This window comes from Heterocephalus glaber, unplaced genomic scaffold (genome assembly GCF_053883595.1).
Source record: "Heterocephalus glaber isolate CG9 unplaced genomic scaffold, H.glaber_assembly_v1.0 deba00001606, whole genome shotgun sequence".
Classification (NCBI taxonomy): Eukaryota; Metazoa; Chordata; class Mammalia; order Rodentia; family Bathyergidae; genus Heterocephalus; species Heterocephalus glaber.
In genome coordinates, this window is record NW_028258377.1 from 34,166,825 (window position 1) to 34,188,709 (window position 21,885).

General features: G+C 48.1%; 1 protein-coding gene and 1 pseudogene across 6 annotated transcripts in view; both read right to left on the bottom strand.

The window, feature by feature from the left end:
• The window catches only part of Galnt10 (polypeptide N-acetylgalactosaminyltransferase 10), a 325,204-nt gene that overhangs the window by 75,656 nt on the left and 227,663 nt on the right, over nucleotides 1-21,885 (bottom strand). For all 6 annotated transcript variants that reach the window (XM_087194548.1, XM_004836529.4, XM_087194544.1 and 3 more), the window contains one exon: nucleotides 12,178-12,344. In XM_087194548.1, coding sequence (XP_087050674.1) covers nucleotides 12,178-12,344 — 167 coding nt within the window. The remainder of the gene's footprint in view (nucleotides 1-12,177; nucleotides 12,345-21,885) is intronic.
• On the bottom strand, nucleotides 7,305-8,956 carry LOC147822998 (regulator of nonsense transcripts 3A pseudogene; annotated as a pseudogene).

A 21,885-nucleotide genomic window follows, 5' to 3' on the forward strand; every position in this document is an offset into this window, starting at 1 on the left:
ATACCAAAGCATCATTGTATACTTTAAACAGAAACTGTTTTTACTTGTCAGTTATGTCTCCATAATCTGGAGGGGGGATTAGCTTGGGCTCCTATTTGACCCGTGTGTGGAGTCTTTGAAGGGACAAGGAGGACACAACCACAGTGTCCATACCTGCTGGATGCAGGGATGTTCTGAACACAGTGCAAGGTCTTGCAGCAGCAGCAGACCCCTGGAGACAGACGGACCATGGGGCTCTGAGTGTGCCCTTGAGTTCTGGAGGGGCCACGGATGGCCAGCAACAGGTGCTCTCTGAACATACGCAGGAACTGTCATGAGCTACCTGAATGACTTTGGGCAAATGCCTAAGTGCCCAGGGTCATCTCTAAACCATAGAGCTTGGGTAAAGATTCTTGAAAACAGTGCAGAAATTCTCTGAATTCTTAAGTCTGCTGCCTGGGAACACTCAGTCTTCTGCCATCAGTGCAAAGCCTTGATTTCTTCCACATTTAAAAATAGACTTTCCATGTGGGTAACTTGCAAAAGCTTGAACTTGAGGTTCTGCATGTGGAGAGCACACTAAGAGATAGGATCCGTAGGAGTGTGGAAGAAATATTTAAAAATAAAGGTTGAAATGTGAATAGAGCCGGAGCGTCTGTTCTTGAACTCATTCTACCAACACATTTTTAAGAAATTTATTTCACAGTGGAAGAAATTTGATGGGGATCAAAACAGGGTCTTCCAAAAACAGAGAGGGCCACAGGAGAGCGAGGCTTTTGAGCCAGGTGCTCCAAGTTTGGAGGAGACTCGGTCTACCCCAGAACAGGCAGGGCCAGGCAAAAGAACAAGCAGGAAGCTTTCGACTGAGGATCAGGCAGGGGCCCAAGCACATTCTCTCATCAAAAAAAGTTTACTGGACAATTTAGGAGGAATTTATCCCGTGCCTGGTGAATTCAGTTATGGGCTTGGTTGGGGCCTCAAACAGGTGATTATGGTAATTTAGAGAGAAAGTACCAAGCCATTTCTGTCACAAGCCTGCTCCAGTTTGAAAATAATAGTGCCTCCCTGTATGTACAGTGCTGAATATGTTCCAAAGCGCTTTCCCATCCATTATCTCATGTGATCCTTCCGACAGGCCACAGATGCTGGTGCGCCTCTGCCACGGAGCTCTGAACGAGAGCTGTCCCCTCTCAGGGTTTCCGTTTCCCTACTGAAAAATGAGGGCACTGTTCTCACCACTCAGTAATTTTTCCACCCAATATTCCTTGAGATCTCCTTCCATCTAAAGCAGAATTTCTTGGTTCAGAGTATCAGGAAAGAGCTTTACTGTCCGTCAGGAGCTGGTGACAGGCAGGTTCCTGGGTTGACCCAGATGAAGACCTGCACTGCCATGGGGTGCTTCACACATGTCCCAAGTGACTCTAATGCACACCAACACCAACATGTGAGAGCTCCCACTCTAATATCTACAACTCTTCAGGCCCGAGATCTTGTTATATAAAACACACACACAGCAACTGAAGAAATCCTGCAAGTATAAAATTCTGATGAGTGGGGAGAAAACTGTCCAGTGTTGGCTGAGTGTATCTGATCATCCAGATAATAACCGCCTCTCAGGGATATAATTAGGGCCCTCGAAATTGGAATATGACTTTAATAATTTAACTAAGATCATCAGGATCAACGAATAGCGGCTGAAATTAAACGTGGGACCCTAAATCCACACAGGCCTGTGGTAGTGAGGCGATTATAGACGATGAGGCGCCCTGGACAACAGGGGTGGGACTGAGGGCGAAGACGCCTGATTTCCTCCCACGGGGGCCTGGTGTCTTTGCACTTAGGGTGACCCAGGTCATCACCGTCCACACATACGCCCAGGCCTGGCTGGTAGCCTGCCACACTTGTTTCCACACATCTAAGCACCTTTCCTTTGCTCTCTGCTCCACCTTCTTTCCCTTCTGGCACTGTACCATTAAGCTACACCCTGGGCCCTAATACCAAGAGCCTTTTTGGCTCTATCAAAATAATCTAAGAATATCTGAGAAAATAATCTAGGAAATCTGCTAAGAATGCAGATTGCTGGGATCCCCCCAGGACCAATAAATCAGAACCTCTGAGGGAGGGCCCTGTAACCTGCATTTACCAAGCCCCTCCACTGACGCTGATAGGGAGGAGAGTTACGAGCCACTGCTGGAATTCGGTAGGAACTGAGGACACATGCCACGCTCTGGATGTGGCCTCTGAGTTCACGATTTATTCAGCCTCCAGACTGGAGTACTCTCTTCAAGGTTCTTTCCTTCCGTGGAAATCAAGATCCTCTTCCATGTGCTTATTGCACATTGTAGCTCATTAAGCAGTTTCACACTCTTAATTTCATCTCATCCCTGGAATGAGGCTTTGAGGTGGACAGAAGCTCAGGGTTTCAGTTAACAGTAATAATAATATGCACCATTCTAAAAACAGTTTCATTAACACTGACGATCTGCTGAGTGCTGAGCGGGTATATAGTACATTCTCCCTAATCCTCATCCAATGGGTACAAGCGAAGACAGCAGCGTGGCTTTTGGGCTGGGTGAGCAGCTCTTCTAGTTCATACCAGAAGAGAAGGTGCTGGCTCCAGGACAGAGACAGAATGGGATGGGATGGGCCTACAGCACATCTGTACTTAGGGGCTGGCTGGCACAAGGAACGGTATAGGCAAGGAGATGTTCAACGACCTGACCATGCTCATCTTCCCTTGGCCTGAGAGGGGAAGCAGAGAGGGTTTCGTGTCCACTACAAAGAGTAAGGGCAGTATTTCTGCTCAGGACGAAGGGCTCATTGTAGGTCACCACACTCACTCCTGGGTGAGAACGCTGTCCTAGGGTGGCGGGAAGGTGTCCGACAGAAAAGCTCAGAGCTTGTCTTTGCTCCTGCCTGCTGAGAAGAGATCTGCTGGCTGGCCTGCAGCTCCGGGAAGGTGACTGTTTGCCGGAGTTCTTCATGAAGAGAGACTGGAGTGCATTATTGTGGAGACCATATTCTGACAGCAGGTAGGGAAAATCTTTCTGAGAAGGCTGGGCAGAAAGCAGAGCTTTCTAATCCCACCCGTTTCTACCCTCACTGCATGTTATCAGCAGTGCCCAATAAATCCCACTCCTTAACGTTAGGCCCCCAAGTGGAGGACCAACAACACACAATAGGGATTTGTTAGCTACGCTGGCCTTTCTGGCTGCTAGTAAGTCGTGTGGGCATCTCAGGAGGACTGCATTTAGGAAGCAAACAGATAAAATTAATTTTTCATCACTCTAGAAAGAATGAACTTTTCTGAGTTTCTGGAGAGGGACTTAGTGTACGCGAGGATCCCAAAAGTTAGAAAAGGCAGCATGCATGCGTCAATGCGTTACAGAAAGCAGTGTCATTAAAGTGCGAAGAGGAAGCGGTGTTACTTACTGTGGCCTTGACACAGGCCTATTTCTTGGTTTTATATAATGCTGCAAAAATTACATTCTTATGAGGTTTGCCAATTTGAGGCAGTAAAGCAAGAAAGGCAGAAAAAAAAAAAGAGAAATTAAACTCTCAATGCCCTTGAATACTATATTGGTTCACAGTGCTGCATAGTTTTTGCATTGGAAATTTTTTGAAGTAAATGATGTACAGATGTGTGGATCTGGCTGTCCTGATCCTCAGAGCTGTCAAGCATTGGCTATTTCTGGCTATGAAAATTGGTGATATTTTAAGCTTCCAATCTTAACAACTCTGAGGACACCTTTGGATTCAAGTCAAACCAAAATTCGCTCTGGAGTTGTGGCTGCTGGATAAGACGCCCGTGAACCTTTCCAGGGCTGCGAGCTCAGCAAGGAAAGAGGGAAGAAGCCGGGAATTCTCTCTCTGACAGTTCCCAGGAGGCTGCCTTGGTGTTCGGCGGGAGGCAGGAGCTGATACCTGCCTTTTGCCAATGTGCTTCATTAACCTGCTACAACCAGTGCTGTTTGGAGGACCTGGCTCATGCTTATAATAAGTGAAAATAAGGAAACATACCTACTCGATATATGGACATGGATGGAGTATCATGATTACTTCCTGGCTACCTCTAAGTTTTTCTGCTATTGTTTTACTTAGGAAGTGGGGTGCAGAGAGAAGAGGAATTTCTTGTACTTTTGTTTGAACTCTCTATTACACACAGCATTTTCCTCTTAGTCAAATGTTAGCTATCAGAGGCTTCCTGTAAAATTAGATACAATGTGTCTAAGTTGCTTACAACAGTGTCTGGCACATAGCAGGTGCAACGGTAGGTGCTATGCAGCATTATTATTATTGCTTATTTCCCCTCTGTGATGCTGACAAAATCAGCACATTCAGCTCCCCACTTACTGAGCTAAATGTGAGTGACATGAATAAGACTGGTTGCTGGCGCTATCCTCTCCCTCATTATGCAGTTAAGGCAACACTGAAACAACGGAAAAGGTTAGACTTTAATCCCCACAAGAAAATCACGAGAATCTCTTTGGTTTAGCAGTCTTGCTGCACCAAGTTTTTAAAATGTAGAAGGTCTACCCACCTCAATAGAAGTGTCACCTTTCTGAAAATATAATGCAGCTATTTTCCACTACAGAAACGATTCTTTTCCAAACACCGGAGCTTCTGATGCTTCAGATGCAATCTGAGTGATTTATTTGATTTTTTTTTTTTTTTGCTTTCTCAGTAAATCATTTCTAGAGTGCTCGATTCACAAAATCCTATCTTTTAAAAGATGCACAAAATGTCACAAAAATATATTGACTCTTGCATCCTGTGTTCCTACCAGGTATCCATGAAAAGGTTTATAGATTTCCCTCATTATAAACTAATTGATATTCTGTAACAGCTTTAATCTTCTTAGCAGTTCTCTCCTTTGGAGTCTGAGGGAGAGGTGTTCAGGATGTCAAAGCTGTTAGAGGAGAAGAGAATCAAGAAAGCCTGGGGGGTTCTTAATGGTAAGACCCTGGAGACTGATCCTTAAGACCTGGGATTCTTAAGCTCAAGGAACAGGTCACAGGGAAGACAATCCCTCCTGTCTGCCATGCTGATCCACAGCAAAGAGACTGGCCGCCTACCAACACACTTGCCGAGCCTCAGTTTCACTACCTCTGGTGGAGCCACTTCTTGGCCCTCAATCCTTCAGGGAGGGAAAATGATTTCCTGCCAAGGAGGCAGTGAAGGTGAGGCCGGGCACGCTGTGTCTATGTGGCCGGCTGCACACTGCCTCCTGTGGGCGCACATGCATCAGCAGGGGCTTTGCCTTGCCCAGGGGCCAGGCTCCTCTGGTGTAAGCCAGTCCCTGGGAGGAAGAGGACCCATGCTGTGGCCCCGGATGAGCCTCTGCCACACGCAGCTGATACCTGGGTGTCCAACTTACCACTGCCTTGGAGAAGGACAGAGGTGGTAGTCATTTTATAAGGACGGGGAAAGTGACGCAGAAAGTCAAAGAAAAGAAACTAAGAATGTTTTGGTGTCCACTACATAAAGTGCAATGAAAAGGAATGAATTTTAGATTCACACTATAGAGTACCGTATTATGTAGCCATTAAAAACAAACGGGTTAGCTCTGTGTCTATTATTGATGTGACAGATTAACAGGGAAAAAAGGCATGGTAGAGGAATGTGCATGGGGGGGGAGGTGGGGAGAGAACTTCCATGACATGTTCCCATGACTGGCATGACGAGAGCGTGCAGGCTGGGAGTAACATGCCATCGTGGAAAGAGGACCTTGGACCTGGTATCATCGATGAGGGGCGCCTACCAGGCTAGCAACAGCCACACTCGTTCCAGCACCAATCACTGCCAACAACCTGCCAACACAGCTGCAAACACGGCCCTAAGGGCTTGCTGTGGGGATCTTCCCTGGGGGTGTTCCTGCTCGTGTAGGTGGGAGAGAGAGTGCTGCCGAGCGAATCTGAGCATAGCCTTTCACATGGGTCCCTCATCCATTCCAGCCAGCCCGCAGTTCACCCGAAGACAGCAACCCTTTCCACGACAACGCAGGCCATATTTCTGCGAAAACAATACTGTTCAAAAGTGGGAGGGAAGAAGAGGAAGAGTACAAACAAGTGAACAAAGACCTCCTCTGCTGTTCCTAGCAGAAATCTGCCACCCAGGCAGTTCAACCCAGAGGCGATCAGCCAGCCTGCGTCCTCCCCTCTCTCTCACAAGTGCAGAACCCCTTCGAGTCCCTCTAATCCTCAAGCAAAGCCCACGCATTTGAAGAGCTTTTGGAGTCCCCTGGAAAACTGTAGTATTCTGTTTGTAAGCACGGCCAGGATCATCCTGGTGTAAGCGTTTGCCTCCATTCTCGTCCCTGGTGCTGCCTGCACAAAGCTCTGGATCTCATTTCAAGAATTCATCTGCTCCAATTCTGTCTCCTAGCCTAGGTCCTGACCCTTAGCTGAATTATAATTATTTGCCCTCGGGGTCCCGGAGGAGACTCATTTCAGAGGAAAATGCCTTCTGCCAGGCTGTGCCAATCTAGCCTGTAGTTAGCATCTATGCATTTCAAGTCTGGGAGCTGCCTCTGCTGATAGGGCTGAGAAATCCGTCTTTCATGATGGCCCATATTTGCTGTACTTTAGACAGGTCTCTCCATAATTCTGAAATTGTTCCTCCCAAATCTCATTTTTAGAACAATCAGTACCGAGTAAGTTTTCTTCCAAAGCTGCCTTGAGAATTCCCTCTTGGAACAAGAATAATGATTGGTTTTTTTTTGAAAGATGGAGGTTGCAAAATCTGAGTGCTAATGTGGGCTTGGGAGTTCTCTGGGATGCAGGGAGACTTTGTGAAGAAAAGGGCAGCAGGCAGGAGCCTCAGTTCTCACTGTCATCTGTGAAATGGGACAGCATTTGGTCTCTTGATTAGGGTGTGAGGATGACACCACACTGTGTCAGCATTGTTGCTCTCTGGAGAAACAGAAGCACTTGGAGAATGCCATTCTTAGAACATAGATCTTCCTTTGTCAAGACCAACACATTTTCTTCTGGGGAAGGTTATGTTGTCTTTATCACTGAGCAAAATACTGAGCAAATTGGGATGTTAGTGATCCAGACCATTAGAGTCCAGACTGGCTGCTTTGACAGTGGGCACTTCTTTTTTTTTTGACAAACTGGTGCAGGTCACGATGAAGGAAGAGAGAAGGTGCAGGAAAGGCACCCAAGAGAGGGCTGAGGAGGAGGAGGAACAGGAAACCTGACACCGCAAGCTCAACATTGACTAAGCTCCTGGTACAACTGATGAGAAGCAAAGTAAACATGTGCGGGCACATCCTGAGGCAATCCTCAGATCCCAGAATGTCGTGAGGCACACACACTGGTATGCCTAAGGGTGGCAGAAAAAGGTGCACTCCTCCCTGTGCACCCCTATTGGGCTCTCTGAAGGCGTGGCTCTCACGAAGGTGCAGGGGGCACAGGTTTCCTGTTTTCCATCTCCAGTGCTGACTTCCTCGCCCCTTTCTTTCTGTTTTTCTGTGTCTGGTTCCTCTTCCTTTTCTGGTTTTTTTTCGAACTCGGGTCCTTACGCTTGCGAGGCAGGAGGCCGAACCACTGAGCTAAATCCCCGGCCCTTTTTCTGGTTTCTTAAGAAGCTTTGTCCTCACTTCTGTCTCAATAGTTGTCTTTTGTTTATCTGCCTCTTTCCTCCTGTATCTTTCTTCTTCTTGTCTTTTTTTTCTTCCTCCTGTAAGCATTTCTTTTCTAACTCCCTCCTTCGTTCTTCTCGCTTCTCTTCTTGAATTCTCTGTTTTTCTAATTTTCTGTTTTTAATATAGACCAAAAGAGGTGTGGTTCTTCTAGCAACAAGTTTTCTCATCTTTGCCTCTATCTCTCCCAGAAGTTTCAGGGTTGGCACTGGTTCTCTGTTCTTCCATGCTGTAAGTTTCTAAAAACTTTATACTCTGGATCATCTTCGATGCTCCCCGTCTTGGTGTCTCTCTTCTTCAGCTTCCTCCTGACTATCTTCTGGAATGGGCCCAACTCTACCACTTGGCAGGATACTCCAGGCCTTTACTGCTCATGAAGACATATCCATCAAAACGATCTCTGAACAGAAGGATGTCATCAGGATTCCTAAAATTAATGTATGCTCTTCAGTAGAGATGAGGATAAAGGTTGCGGGCCACACTGGCCACCTTGAAGTAGTTGTGAGTGGGCAGCGGGCGCAGCTGCTCTTTCGTGAGGCCGGGGGCGGGGGGGGGTGGTGAGCAGCCACCGTAGGACCATCTGGGGCAAAACCGGCTAGTCACCCAGCCCACCACCGCTCCAGCGCCCTGGCAGCCTGCAACTGCTCCCGCCCCGCCAGGCCCTGCCAGGCCCTGCCAGGCCCCGCCCAGCCCGCCTTCTTGCCAGTGGGCACTTCTTTAGCAAGAAGTTTGCTCTTCATTACAACGGGAAGGTCAGTTTTTGAGCAGTGCCCTTAGGAACAGGAAGGAGTAATGTCCTTCCATAGATGAATATCTAACCAGCTCTGGTAGGGATAGACAGGGCTGCATTAGAGCCCAAGAACCGGATTCTTGTCCCTCCTTTGCAACCAGATAGCCGTGAGCTCTTAGTTACATCTCGTTCACTGCCCCAGGCCTCGGTTTTCCCATCTGTGAAACAGGCAGGTTGAACTACATACATCTGTGCTTTTCACACATAAGTGAACACTTTCAGAAAGCAAATATGCAGGCCAGCAGAGGCACGTGAGCCCTGTGCCCAGGAGGCTCTCCACGCCCAAGCCGGGGCTGCTCTGAGGACAGACCGGGTCAAAGTGACTGGCTGGAGGACCCTGCAATCCCTTCAACAAGGAGAATGCATGTTTCTTATCTGGCTGATGCTTGGTTTATTCTACGTCTTGGGAAGTGTGAAGCTCAGAGAAAGGTCCATTTAGGGCAGCTGGTGTTCCAGAAAACAGCTTACAGGATGCCCAGCCTGAAATGCAAAGATGTGGGCAGCCCAGTCGCCACAGGAACTGCCAAGCCTTCCACAGCCATGTTGGCTTTGCTGGCTGAAGACGGCCTTGTTGCCGGTGACGGTTTTCTATGCCTGTGGAAGAAGCCACCATTTTCCTTTCTTCCTCATTCATTCCGTAACTCACAAACATTATTAATCACCCATGTCTAGACTACCAACAGTCTGGGTGGAAGACTGACATAAATATGTAAGTCAACAGCCATGCAGTCAGTGGTCACGGGGGCTAAGTGGAGATGCCAGAGAGGACAGGCCAGAGTGAGAGGCACTGAGAAGGGGCTGCCTGGAGAGAGGCACAGCAAGCAAGATCCTGGGGCACTGCTGGTACAAGAGTGGGAGGGAGAGAGGAAGCAGTAAGTGCAGTCCTGGCTGCTGTGGCCCTGGGGGAAGCACAGCAGGAAGCCAGCTGGGAGGACAAAGCCAATCCCGAGGAAGGAAGAAGCTAGGAGAGGAGTCCGGGAAAAGGAAAGCAGAGAGAGGAGCGGAAGGCGGAAGGTGCAGCAGTACACAGGTACGGGGCTTTGAGTCCGAGGGCTCAGGGGCACCATGTGGTGGCTGAGACTCTGGGGCATTTCTCAGACCCAGACACCTTATCTGTGACTTGGGATTCCAAGGCTTCGGTTGTTGTCAGGAACAGATGAGGTAGTGCATAAGTCTGGCACTGGAATGGGCCCCTCCACGGTGGGTGCTAAAAAGGGTGAAGGGACAGGGATGAAATTTAAGTGGAAAGTGAAACAGTAGCCCAGTTGTTTACTGTTTAACAGTTTGCAAAAACACTTTCAGCCACAGACAGGGGAGCCCAAACGCGTACTTCTGTGCCTGCATTTAACCCCGACTCCCTCTCCCGTGAACCGGCCTAAATAATGTCATCAGTGGTCACAGTTGCAAGCTTAAACATTTACCTTTAATGTCCACTCTTGCCAGGCACTGTCCTATGCACTTTACATCTACTAGCTCATCTGATAGTCACAGGCCGTCAGTACTTTTGTGATTTCATTTCACAGAGGAGGGAAGCAAGAACAGAGAGGTGGAGTGCCTGAGTTAAGGTCACACAGCTGGTATGTGGCAGGGACAGGATCAGAGGCCATTTCCAGGCTTTCTCTCTGCAAAAGAGCAGGGCTGTGGGCCAAGGAAGGCACACAGCATACAGCTGGCTGGAAAGACACACAAGACAACACAACATCACCTACACAAACAAGTACCCTAACTCCACCCCTGACAGGTGAGGGGCAGGAAAAGCCAAGGTGCCATGAGAGTAAGTGCACGTGAACGGCCAGGGAGGACTTCACAGACTTGGGGGGAACCGAGCTAAATGCGTGTGCATCACATGCACACACAGAGGCCTGGCGCTAAGGTGAGTGAGAGTGTCACAGTACAAAAGGGCGTGGGCAGGTGAGCACCTGGGGAAGCTGCCGCGGGCATCCTGCTGGATACTTAGCCAGCCATGCAGGGTAGGCGGGGAGAGGGCCACACCAGAGCCTGAGTGCAGGCTCACTGCTCCCCCTCTGGACCCGGCCAGCTGCGTGCTCTTAGCTACAGTTTGTCCACCATCCCAGGCCTCCGGCTCCTGCTGGACAGCACCCAGCGGCCCTCTGGCCACCACTTATCAGTGCCTCGGGGAGGAGGTGAGCAGAGGATAGGGCAGTGCTCCATCCATTCTGTGGCATCTGACGAAAGCTTCCGGGCAGGAGTGAGCCGGAAGCCACCGGCTGAATGGCAGGTTTTTTCCCTCTCAGGTTTCATCTTGGCCTCATCTCTGTGTCCCTTAAACTCCAGATGAACTCTGTGTGTGGTTGAGGTCACATGGTTGGGGCCAGAGAGACAGGCTCAGTCACCTTGTCTCCTCTTAAGACCTACGTGACCCTGGGTAGGTCCCTCAACCTCTCTGGGTCCGTTTCCTCATCTGTGACATGAGGTGGCAAGCACTGTAAGCGGGCTTATTTGATACCTCTGTCTCGTGTCTCCTTCTCCTGCCCCTAGTCGAGAGACTGAACACAAAACATTCACATTCTTAGCCACCCTCACAGACACGCTGAGCAGATGTCAGACTTTGGGCCGGAAGTCTCAGGGGGACTGAAAAGAAGGCAAAGTTTGACTGGAGAGAGCTGGGTATCCCTTGCCCTCCCTCCTTGTTGGCTGAAAGGCAAACTTTCCAGAGGTTCAGCAGTCATTTTCTGACCATAAGCATGAAGAAGCAGATAGAGAAAAGGCTTAGTTCTTTTGTAACAGCCTCAAACAGCCAGTTATACCAGTCTTGGATCTCTTGTTATGTGGCGGATAGAAAGATAGACAGATAGACAGTGTGGATTAACTAATGAGTGACTTGGAACACCCAGCTGAACTGAATCAGTGTGGTTAGGCATGGAAGACCCACCTGAGGATTGTTGCCAAGGCATAAAAAGAGAACTGGAGGGCAAGATTGTGGGCTGTTGATTTTCTAGGAGAAGCTTGGTGTGGTTGGTTTTCGTCATGTGAACGTGGCTGTTCTCTCATTGGAGGAGAAGCTCGGGCCTCACTGTCTCTGGGAATGGCTGCTGTTCTCATCAGGGGAGCTCTGATTTTCACCGTAAGCATCACTTCCGTGCTCCAGTCCCTCAGCCTGGTGGTGCAAATCCTTCACCCCACCAGCACAGGTTTTCTGGCTTCCACCACTGGCCTTTGGGCCTTCCGGGTGCAGATCCTCAATACGGACAAGCATGAGACATTGCCGTGGGCTCTAGGCCTCTGGCTGGACTGGAGGAGGACGCTGCCTTGGGCTCTAGGCTTTCAGACTGGACTTGTGTGGGACATTGCTGTGGGATCCAGGCCCTTCACTGGATTCTTTGGGTCTCTAGAGTGCGGTTGGATCTCTTGCACACCTCTGCATTTGACTTTTTGGGTAGATATTATAAAAATAATCCTAAAATTATGTGTCCTGTATTAAATCTATTTCCCTTGCAAACCCTGACTACAACAGATAGATAGCTAGATGAAAGTGAATCTTTTACCTGTTTGATCCATTGTTTATCAAGCTTCTGTTCTTTCCATTTAATGCCTTTCTAAATTGATATAAAGGGGATAAAAATAGGGTCCATTTGATGGTTTCTGTGGGTACTGGGTGAGATCATGTGTGCGCGGCCAGGTCTACAGCCTGGCTTGTGGCAAGCACTGCATGAACAGAGACCCATATGCCAAGGCCACTACACAGGGAAAACATGGCATCCCTGGGGAGTCACAGGATGGAGTGTGGGAGCAGAAGGCCTACCTCGATCGCTGAAGTCGTCGACCAACACGATCTCTGCCACCAGCTCCGGGGGCGAGCGGTTCAGCACGCTGTGGACGGTGCGCAAGAGGGAGGACCAGCCCTCGTTGTGGAAGGGGATGATGATGCTGGTGTTGGGCAGGATCTCTAGGTAGCGTTTGCTGTTGCAGCTGGAGGGAAACACAAATAGGAGAGGACAGGGTCAGGCTAACTGCAAATACCACCTCCTTGCCAGCCTCTGGGACCCTGGTGAGAGCTGGGGGAACCTCGGTCACCAGGGAACTTTCTGCTCCCTGGGACCCCAAATCCTGCCTCCAGTCTCTGCAATGCAGCAAGGAGGGCTCACAAGAAAGCTCCCCGGCTTGCTGTGAGGCCGTGATGAGTCCACGAGCGGCAGAGGGCATCGGTGACACTCTGGCCTGCCTTCCCATTGGAACAAATGTTTCTGTTTTGGCCTTGGTCTCTGGTTCCTGGTGCAGAGCTTATAAAACCCTTGTAATTTTTTGAGCAATAGAGGTGCTAGGAAGATCTTCTGTTTCGGTGTTTGTTTTTTGAGCCTGGTTCCCAACGCAGGGATTCTAACTCCCTTGGAATTTCCTGGTGATAAGAGCATCTTTTGTTCTAATGAGCCCACCCTTGATAAGCTCCAGGAGCAGGCTGGTCACCGGAAAGGAAAGGAAATGAACAAACGAACAAACGGCAGGATTAGAAACTTGGAACTCTCCTGTCCCACCTCCCACCTCCAGCAAAGGGAGAAAGGCAGCTGACTGAGTGGGCACTGAGTGAACTGGTGTGACAGAGCTCCCCGAAACTCCTAAACCAGTGAGTCTGGAGAGCTGCCGGGCTGGTGCCCCATGACGGAGCTGGGGAGGCAGTGCCCAGAGAAGGTACGGGTGTCCCGTGTCCCTTCCCACGTAACTTGCCCTAGGTAGCTCTTCATCTGGCTGTTCTCCTCTGTCCGTGGCAGTGATATCCTCTGCAGTAAACTGGAAAGAGGAAGTATTCCTGGAAGATCCATGAGTAGCTCTAGCAGACTAACCCCAAGGAGCCTGTCACGGGAAGCTGGAATTTACAGCTGGTTGGTCAAAAGCACTGCAGCCTGGATTTGTGATCGCTGCACGAAGCGGGGTAGTCTTGTAGGACTAAGTCTTCAGATGTGGGAGCTGACTCTTACTCTCTGTCGGGAGTGTCAGAATGGGTTTGAATTACAGGATATGCAGCTAGTGTCAGAGAATCGCTTGATGGTGGGGGAAAAAGCCCACATACTTGGTCACAGAAATACTCTGTATCAAGATCGGGAGTAACAGAAGAAAACCGTTTTTTTCTATTATACATCACTTCTTACACATTTGTCTCCAGTGGAGGAAAAGTGATTCATCCATGTGTTTGGAAGAATAAAGTAGGCTTCACTGGCTTAGCCTCTCCTCTCTCCCTGCTGGGCTCTGCTCCCCACGAGCCACATGGGATGGAGTGGAAGGCCCTGCCTCTGTGGGCACTCAACATCCTAAAACACTCAAAGAAATGAACATCATTCTTTAATATCACCAAACATCTAGTTCATATTCAAATTTCCTTGATCTTACGTCTTTTTATAGTTGGTTTGTTTAAATCAGAATAAAGTGCACATAGTGCATTTAGTTGATATGTCTCTTAAGTCTCTTATATATAAGTTGCCCACTCTTTCCTTAGAAGTTGTTAGCTGAAGAAACTGGGCCATGTGTCCTACAGGGTCTCCCGCAGTCTGTACTTTGCTGCTTGCATCTTTTTTTGTTGATGTCATTTTAACATAATCTCTGGACCCCTAGCTGTGAACTAGTAGTTAGGTCTAGAGGCCTGAGCTAATTCAATAAGATGTTGTGGCAATGTCTTTACTGTGGGCAGTGTGTGCACTGCTTAGCAGACATGGAGGGTCCACTGTGGATCCCTCAGGATAGTCTATGTACATGTACAGATAGACATACTTATATATAGCGTGTCATCAGACATAAACTGTCATCTACAGATAGAATTTTCCTTCTTTCCTTCTAATCTAAATACCTTGTATTTCTTTTTTCTGGTCTAGTTATCTTAGAGAGTCCAGTCCAGTGCTGTACAGAAGGGGCAAGAGCAGATATCTTTGTCTTATTTCTGATCTTATAGGAAAAAATTTATTCTTTCACTACTATGAATAATGTTTGTGTGGGTTTTTGTCAGATTGAGAATCTTTCTTATATTCCTAGTTTGTTGAGTGTTTTATCCTGAAACACTGGATTTTATCGAATGCTTTTTTTTTTTTTTTTTGCATCTGGCAAGACAAGGAGTTTTGGTCTTTTATTCTATTAATATGTTATATGACACTGATTGCTTTTCATATGTTGAACAAACTTTGCACTCCTGGGATAGCCTATTTGGCCATGGTATATAAAGTTTCTTATATATTGCTGCATTTATTTGGTTTGCTAGTATTTTGTTGCAGATTTTTGCACTTATATTCATTAGGTATATTGATCTATGTAATTTTATTACAATGTTTTTATCTGGTTTAATATATTATATTTACTTTGCTAAAAGTCTAGGTTACTTATTTGCCTCTTCCTACAATATGTAATAATTTCATGGAAGCAATGCCAATATCACTGGTACAATATTATTACAGATTTTTAAAAATCTGCATGGTAAATTTTATGATGGATGTACAGTCAAATTTTATGTTTTGAAGCTACTTGAATAATTCTTCTCTACATGGTTCTTAATACACAGTTGGTCATTTATTTCATCTACCTTTTCATTTTCAGGGTTTCGGTTTTACTGTTTGATTCAGATATAATCTCGCTGTTATAATTATATAAAGTATTTATGTGGTTCCAAAGTCAAATCTACAAAAGAGATGATTCAAAGATTTCTGGCTTTTACCTACAACTCCATCTAGTTTCCCCCCTTCCTTTCAGAACACATTTTATTTTGTGGTTAATCCTTACATTGTTTTCCTTACTTCTTTAGTAGAAGTAACTACATGTATAAATTGTTAGCCCCTTCATCTTTTCTTGAATACATGGTAGCAGGCTATGCACTTTTCTTCACCTTATCTTTTCAACTTAGCAATAAATCCTAGAAATTGTGCCATAAAAGGACCTTTTTTTTTTTTTTTTGCTTTTTTATTTCTTAAAGCAGGTAAGTTCAATTCAGGGAACAATAAGCAAGTCAATTTGGTCACACCAAGACTACTTTACACAGAGAAAGCTTCTTTATTCACTTTATAGTAAGCCTTCTCATTTAGCTTCAGGAGGGAAGTAGGAAGCAACTTCCGGAGCTCTAAACCAGGGACTGTGGAGGCAGCCTGCGTGGGCCGGGGCTGCACGTGACCGGGACGCTGGTGGGAGGCGAGTCTCTGGCTGAGCGGACAGTGTGAATCCATCTCTCAGGGCGGGCCCGCCGCTCGCACCTCGCACTTTAACAAGCCTCTGGGTGACGCTGGTGCCTGCTCGGGCTGGAGAATCACTGTCCTCCAATACCCACATTGCCAAATGGAAGAACAGGTTCCCTGGGGCCAGCACGCGAGGTGAGAAACAGTGTGCAGCTGGTTTTCTGGGAAGTGTTCCGGGCAGATGCATCTGTAGGCAAGTGAGCCAGGCAGGTAAGGGAGACGAAGCCCACCCCGGTGTGGCTGCATGGAGATCTCAGTTCACTTTATCAGGCGTTCTGGACCTGAGATCGCCTTTCCAAGTTGTCCTAGATTGAGACAAAGGCCTGGCCTTTCTATCCAAGCATCGTGAGCAAGGCAGCTCCCTGCTGCCAAGGGCAATTCCCAGAGAGAAAATAGGCTGGGAGGTGCCCCTGCTCCCAAATCCTCAGTAGCCTGGGGATAGGGGAATCGGAGAGAGGCAATGGGCAGAGTGCTTTCCTATTCACTACAACACGGACAGCGAGCCCACACTACACAGAAGGCAGTATGAAGTCCCTATTTCACACCTGACAAACCTGAAGCAGAGAGGTTACACAAACTCATCCAAAGTCACACAAATAAAGATGGGTAGGATCTGACCTGAGAACCTGCATTCACAACTCCCACGAATTGTGTTCGCATCCAACTTTCACAAGAGCCCTGACGACAGACGAGGCAGGGTTTGCCAGCCCCATTGGAGAGAGGGCATTGGGATCCTAGGCAGGGAGGCGGCCTGCCAGGAGAAGGGAGAGTCCCACCGGTGCAGCACGCTACAGGGACACGGCTGGGGCTTAGCCATCTCAGAGGACAGCAGCAGCGCTGTGACCACCACAGCTGGTTTCTAGTCAATATGATCTTAGGCGATGCTCAACACAATCCCGCAGGGAAGAACGGAAGCTGAGGGAAGCACGGAAGCTGAGGGAAGCTCTGAAGATGAAGAACTAGGTGTGAGGGGCACTGAACAGTGGTGATCAGAGGTGGCCTGGGGACGCTTGTCTCCTCCCTATGCCTCTTCCCCCACGCATCACCTGATTGGCTGGCTGGTTTCTTCTCCCACCTCCATATCCTAGCTTAAATATCAACTGCTCGGAGAATTCTTCTCCAACTGCTGCTTCCTCAGGTGTATGTAAGTCCTTCCTGATTCTCCATCTCAGGGATCAGCCGAAACTATGGCCCAGGGACAAATCTGGCAGACTGTTCTGGTGTGACTCTCAAGCTAAAATAATTTTTATATTTTTAAAGAGCTGTAAAAACGAAACAATACACAGACAAAAGAAGGATATGGAACAGAGACCCTCGATGACCCTTAAAGCCAAAAACGTTTACTCTCTGGTCCTTAATAAAAAAAATTTGTTGGCCTCAATTCCATTTCACAGCACCCCAAGTTTTTCTTCATTTCAAGTAGCACACTTTATATAGTCTATTTAGGTGACTGCTTATCATCTCTCCCCTTAGAAAGTAAGCGCCTAACACAGTGCCAGGTACATAGTCTGTGACCAGGAAATACTTGCTGAATAAGTGGATGAATGCTGCCAGAGTTCAACCACACTCTTTTTACAGCACATCCCAAACTCTTTCCTTTACATGGCCCCCTGTACTGTGGAGGTTGGGCAGCCATTCTCCTGCAGGAAGTGCCTTTGTCCCTGCCCATGCTTGGCAGGGTTCAGGGAGGAGGGGCACCTCAGCACCACTCTGACACAGTGAGCAAGAGTGCTCCCTACTCACTCCATGTGGGTCCTGTGGGAGGAGAGGCGGCTTCCTTGGGGACCAGAAGAGAGGACCTGAGGACCAGGCAGGCTCAGAAGGAACAACTGTCCATCCTGAGTCTTCAGCCGGGAGTCAGACGTGGTGGGCAGAGCATCAGCCCTGAGGGTGCGCAAGCCTGAATCCTAGCAAAAGGGACTGTGCAGACTACATCCAGGGTGAGACTGTCCAGGTGACTTAGATGTAACCATGGGGTCTTTGAAAGCAGAGGATCTTTCTTTTGGGTTACAAAATGACCAAAAAAGAAAAAAAAAAAGTGACGGTTTCAAGTGTGAAAGGGATTCGATCTGCCCTTGCTGGCTCTGAAGCTGTCGGAAGAGGGTTGGAGCCAGGGGAGGTGGGAGCCTTAGAGGCTGGGATCGGTCTGCAGCTGACAGCAGTGAGGGCACGGGAGCCTCAGTCTGCAGAACTAAACTCTGCCAAGCCCAGACTAGCCAGGTTCCCTTAGACACCCTGGGAGGAACACCGTCTGGTAAGACCGTTAGACTCCTGACCTATGGAACTGTAAGGATAAATCTGTGTCATTTAAGCTGGTGAAAATAAACCAACACTGTGTGAAGCTCCTAAATGTATGATAATTTGTATGGGAGCTATAGAAAACTAATGCTCAACACAAGAGGTAACACTGCTACTTCACACAAATAACTTATACACAAGATGTAAACATTAGTTGCAAAATGTGAAAAGCAGATCACACATAAAAGCCCTCATTTCTGGCTTTTCTTAAAACACAAGCAACACTGACCCAGAGCCGGTAGCTGCAGCAACAGCGGAAGGTGACAGTGGATGGGCCTGGTAATCACTGGCTGTCACTGCTCCCCCTGCTGACTCTTCATCTTACTTCCCTGGATCCTGGAGAGACTGGGATCTGAGACCCCAGAAGGGAAAGGTGTTATGGGAGGGGTTCAGGGAAGAAGAGTTTCGGGGAGACCTTGGAACATGGCATGCACCCAGAGTGTCTCCTTTGTGTGCCACTGCGCCTGCTGCTTAGGGGTCTCTGCACTGTACTCTGAAAGGCATCAAGAAATAGAGTGAGGGCCGGGGATTTACCTCAGTGGTGCCGCCGCCTGCCACGAAAGTGCAAGGTCCCGAGTTTGATTCCCGGTACCACAAAAAAAAAAAAAAAAAGTAGAGTGGATTGATGGAATGGAGCAAGGACTGGATGGATGCTTGATCCAGTGAGTAGAGAATGTTTGTTGTAGAACCGTGATGGGGGGAGCAAAGGGGTGTTCACTGTACAATTCTTTCATCTTTTCAGTGTGTCTGATACTTTTCAGAAAGAAGTGTTGAATGAAAAACCCAGGCAGGTCCATGATTCTCAGGTTCAAGTTCTACTTTTGCAAGAGGCACCAAGGGAAGCTGTGTGTGCAGTTCCCCCAGCTCCTGCCCCGAGGTGAACCTTCCAGACCAGGCAGGAAGGAACCCTGGGTGTTGTGGCACTGAGCTCACTTCCATCGGTGTGAATTGGACTCCCCAAATCTAGCAGTCCAGTTCTAACGGACAAGGAGTCTCTCTCTTTTCCTTTGGGGCCTTCCAGACTTCTTTGATGTCCCCATTTGCTCTTCGATTTTGCTGGATGGTTTTTATCCAGGCCCCAGGAAGCCTTCCTCGGTCCCTTTCCCACCTCTCTAATCCCTTTGATCATTTCAGCCAGTCTTCTCTGGGAACCTTCGACTTCATTATGTCGGCTTCCTCAAAGAAATGAAAGCACCTCTTCTTAAAAATCCCTTTCCCTTAACTCAGCTGCGTCCTTTGTGGACAAGAAAGACAGGCACTATCTAGTTTGGTACAAAAGTTCCTGCTTTCCATCCAATTTCACAGGTTTGCTTGACTGAGAGGGCTTGGGAGTGGGGCAGATGCAATAAATTGCCTGGAGTCCACGGATGAGATACAGTAGTGGAGCTATTACCCAGCAGAGAGCCCAGGCTCTCTCCAGCCCCAGAGATGGGCCCCACAGCCTGCTAAGTAAATACCATCGCCCCTTAAGGAAAGTAGACAAAGCTACAAGAGACTAAATTCACTTCTAATTTAGTTCAATTGTGGAATTAAACATTATTCAGAACTCAAATAAAAGACTCAGCTTGGATCAGAGCCATGATAGTACCTATCTTTCTCTCTCTTTTTTTTTTTTTTGGTACCGGGGATCGAACTCGGGACTTTGTGGTTGTGAGGCAGGCAGCGGCACCACTGAGCTAAATCCCCAGCCCCTCTCTCTTTTTAATCTACTCTATTTCTCCTCCTCCTCTATCCATCCCTTCATTCATTTCCTAAATAAACATAAAGTTGCAATTTGAATGTTGCCATGAGCCCCTCATTAGTTTGGTCCCAACTTAGAAGCAGGACCTTGTTTAAATAAGTCTTTAAAATGTGCAGCAATGGTTCTCTGCAGTATCCAGCAGAGAACCAGCTCCACACCCGGGACCACAGGCCCCCTTCCTCATGAGAACCCAATCAAAGCCTCGATTCTCCTATGAGGCCTCAGGTCACAAGAGGCAGAGGGGCCTGGGGATGGCACAGAGGGAGACAGAGGGCCATAACCTGCCCACAGATGCCCCGTGTGGTCACCAGCCCTGTGGGAGGCCTGTGGGCATCTTGGCACCTGAGGTTTAACACTGGATGGTGGGAAGCGCTCAGGGCTTTTGTGTGCGATGAACAAGAATCCTTTGCAAAGACGCTTTTGAAAAGTAGCCACAGAGAATATGAACTCCAGGGGGAGCCCAGGGTACTGCTCCTGTTGTAAAGGGCTGGCGTGGCCACCTCAGTGGGACAGACAGTGATACCCTGCCTCCTCGGGCCCAGTGCTTTAAGAGCATGTCTCCTTCTTTCTCTCTCTCTCTTCGGACACAGATCAGCACAAGGGAGACAAGTGGGGAGTGCAAACTTGTTTTCTATGTGAGGAAAACAGAACCCGTAGAAGTAAGTGACATTAACCTGGGCCTCAAACTCAGATAGGATTTATTTAAAATAACCGTCTCAGTCACTTTCTTGTCACTAAGACACAATACCTGACACCCACAAGTTAAAGGAGGAAAGGTTTATTTTGGCTCACAGTTTGTAGAGGGTTCGGTCCATAGTCAGCTAGTTCCATGGAAGGACAGCATAGCAGAGGAGAATTGCTCATGGATGGCAGGAAGGAAGCAGAGAGAGATCAAAGGAGGAGGAGGGAGACAGACCCTTCCAGGCCATGCCCCCAGTGACCACCTCTCCTGACCAGGCTCCACCTCCCAACATCACAATAGCTATAAACTCATAGTGGAAAATCCGCTGATCACTCACCCATGATCCAGTCACCTCGCAAAAGCCCCACCTAGGAGAGCATGAGGCTTTGGGGGGACATTGAGATATAAACCGTAACAATAATATTTAGAGTTTTTCTTGATTTCAAAGTGATAGTTGCTCAGCACAATAGTCTTGGAGACAAGAAAGTCTCAAAGGAAAACTGGTAACAACAGCTATACAGATGAGTGACAACCTAAGATGGGTCTACCTATAATTTCTTTTTTTTTTTTTTGGTACCAGGGATCGAACTTGGGACCTTGTGCTTGTGAGACAGGCATGGTACCACTGAGCTAAATCCCCGGCCCTGCCTACAATTTTTTGACTTTACAATGATGCAAAAACAAATGCACATTCAGTAGAAACTTTACATCAAATTCTGAGTTTGATCCTTTCCTGGGCTGGTGATATGCAGTCTGATCCCCCTAGTGATGCCGGGCAGCGAAGCAGGCCACACTTCCCTGTCAGCTGCATAATCACAGGGTAATCCACCAGTACTCTATGGCACACCGTGGTGCCAGGCCATCATCCCACCTGGGCTGGGTGCATCAAATGCATTTTCAAATTGCAGTGTTTTCCGTTCACAGGAGACTTATGGGGAGCAGATGGGGCAGGTGTGTTCTGCCGAGACTGACCCCCAGGGCTGACCTCTGCTGAACACTCAGGGTGTGTGTCCTCTGATACACATACTCATGTCGACAGCATGCAGACAGGACACCTGTCCTCTCTGCTCTCCCCACCTGTAGTCTCTGTGGGCTTCCTGGGACGCCTGGAAGGGACACTGTGGGGGCAGATCAGGCCTGGTGGTGCCCCTAACTTCCCCACGGAGGGATGAAGCAGCGACACTGAAACTTCCTGCACGCACAGTGGCAATCTGGAGGTCCCCTTGGCTTGACATTTTTGACCCTAAATGGTACCATAAAGAAGAGACTGCTGTGGAGTTTGGAATCTTGTGAGACTTGCATGAAAGTCATTTTACTCCCTGCACGGGTACTTCCTCTGCCCTGGGGTTCAGTCTCCCCAGGGCACGAGAACAACTCGAGGGCAAAGAGGCAAAGCTGGGGATGGTTGTGGACACACTGTTGTAATAAGGAAGAGAGAAAAGACAAAGTGAATGTCCATCCATAGGGGAAGATTAAAGGATGAAAAATTTAAATGACTGAATACCCACAAGCTGTTGAAACACAGGAACAGAAGATGACAATGATGATAACAGAAAACAAGGCAGCTGTAGGCACATAACACGTATT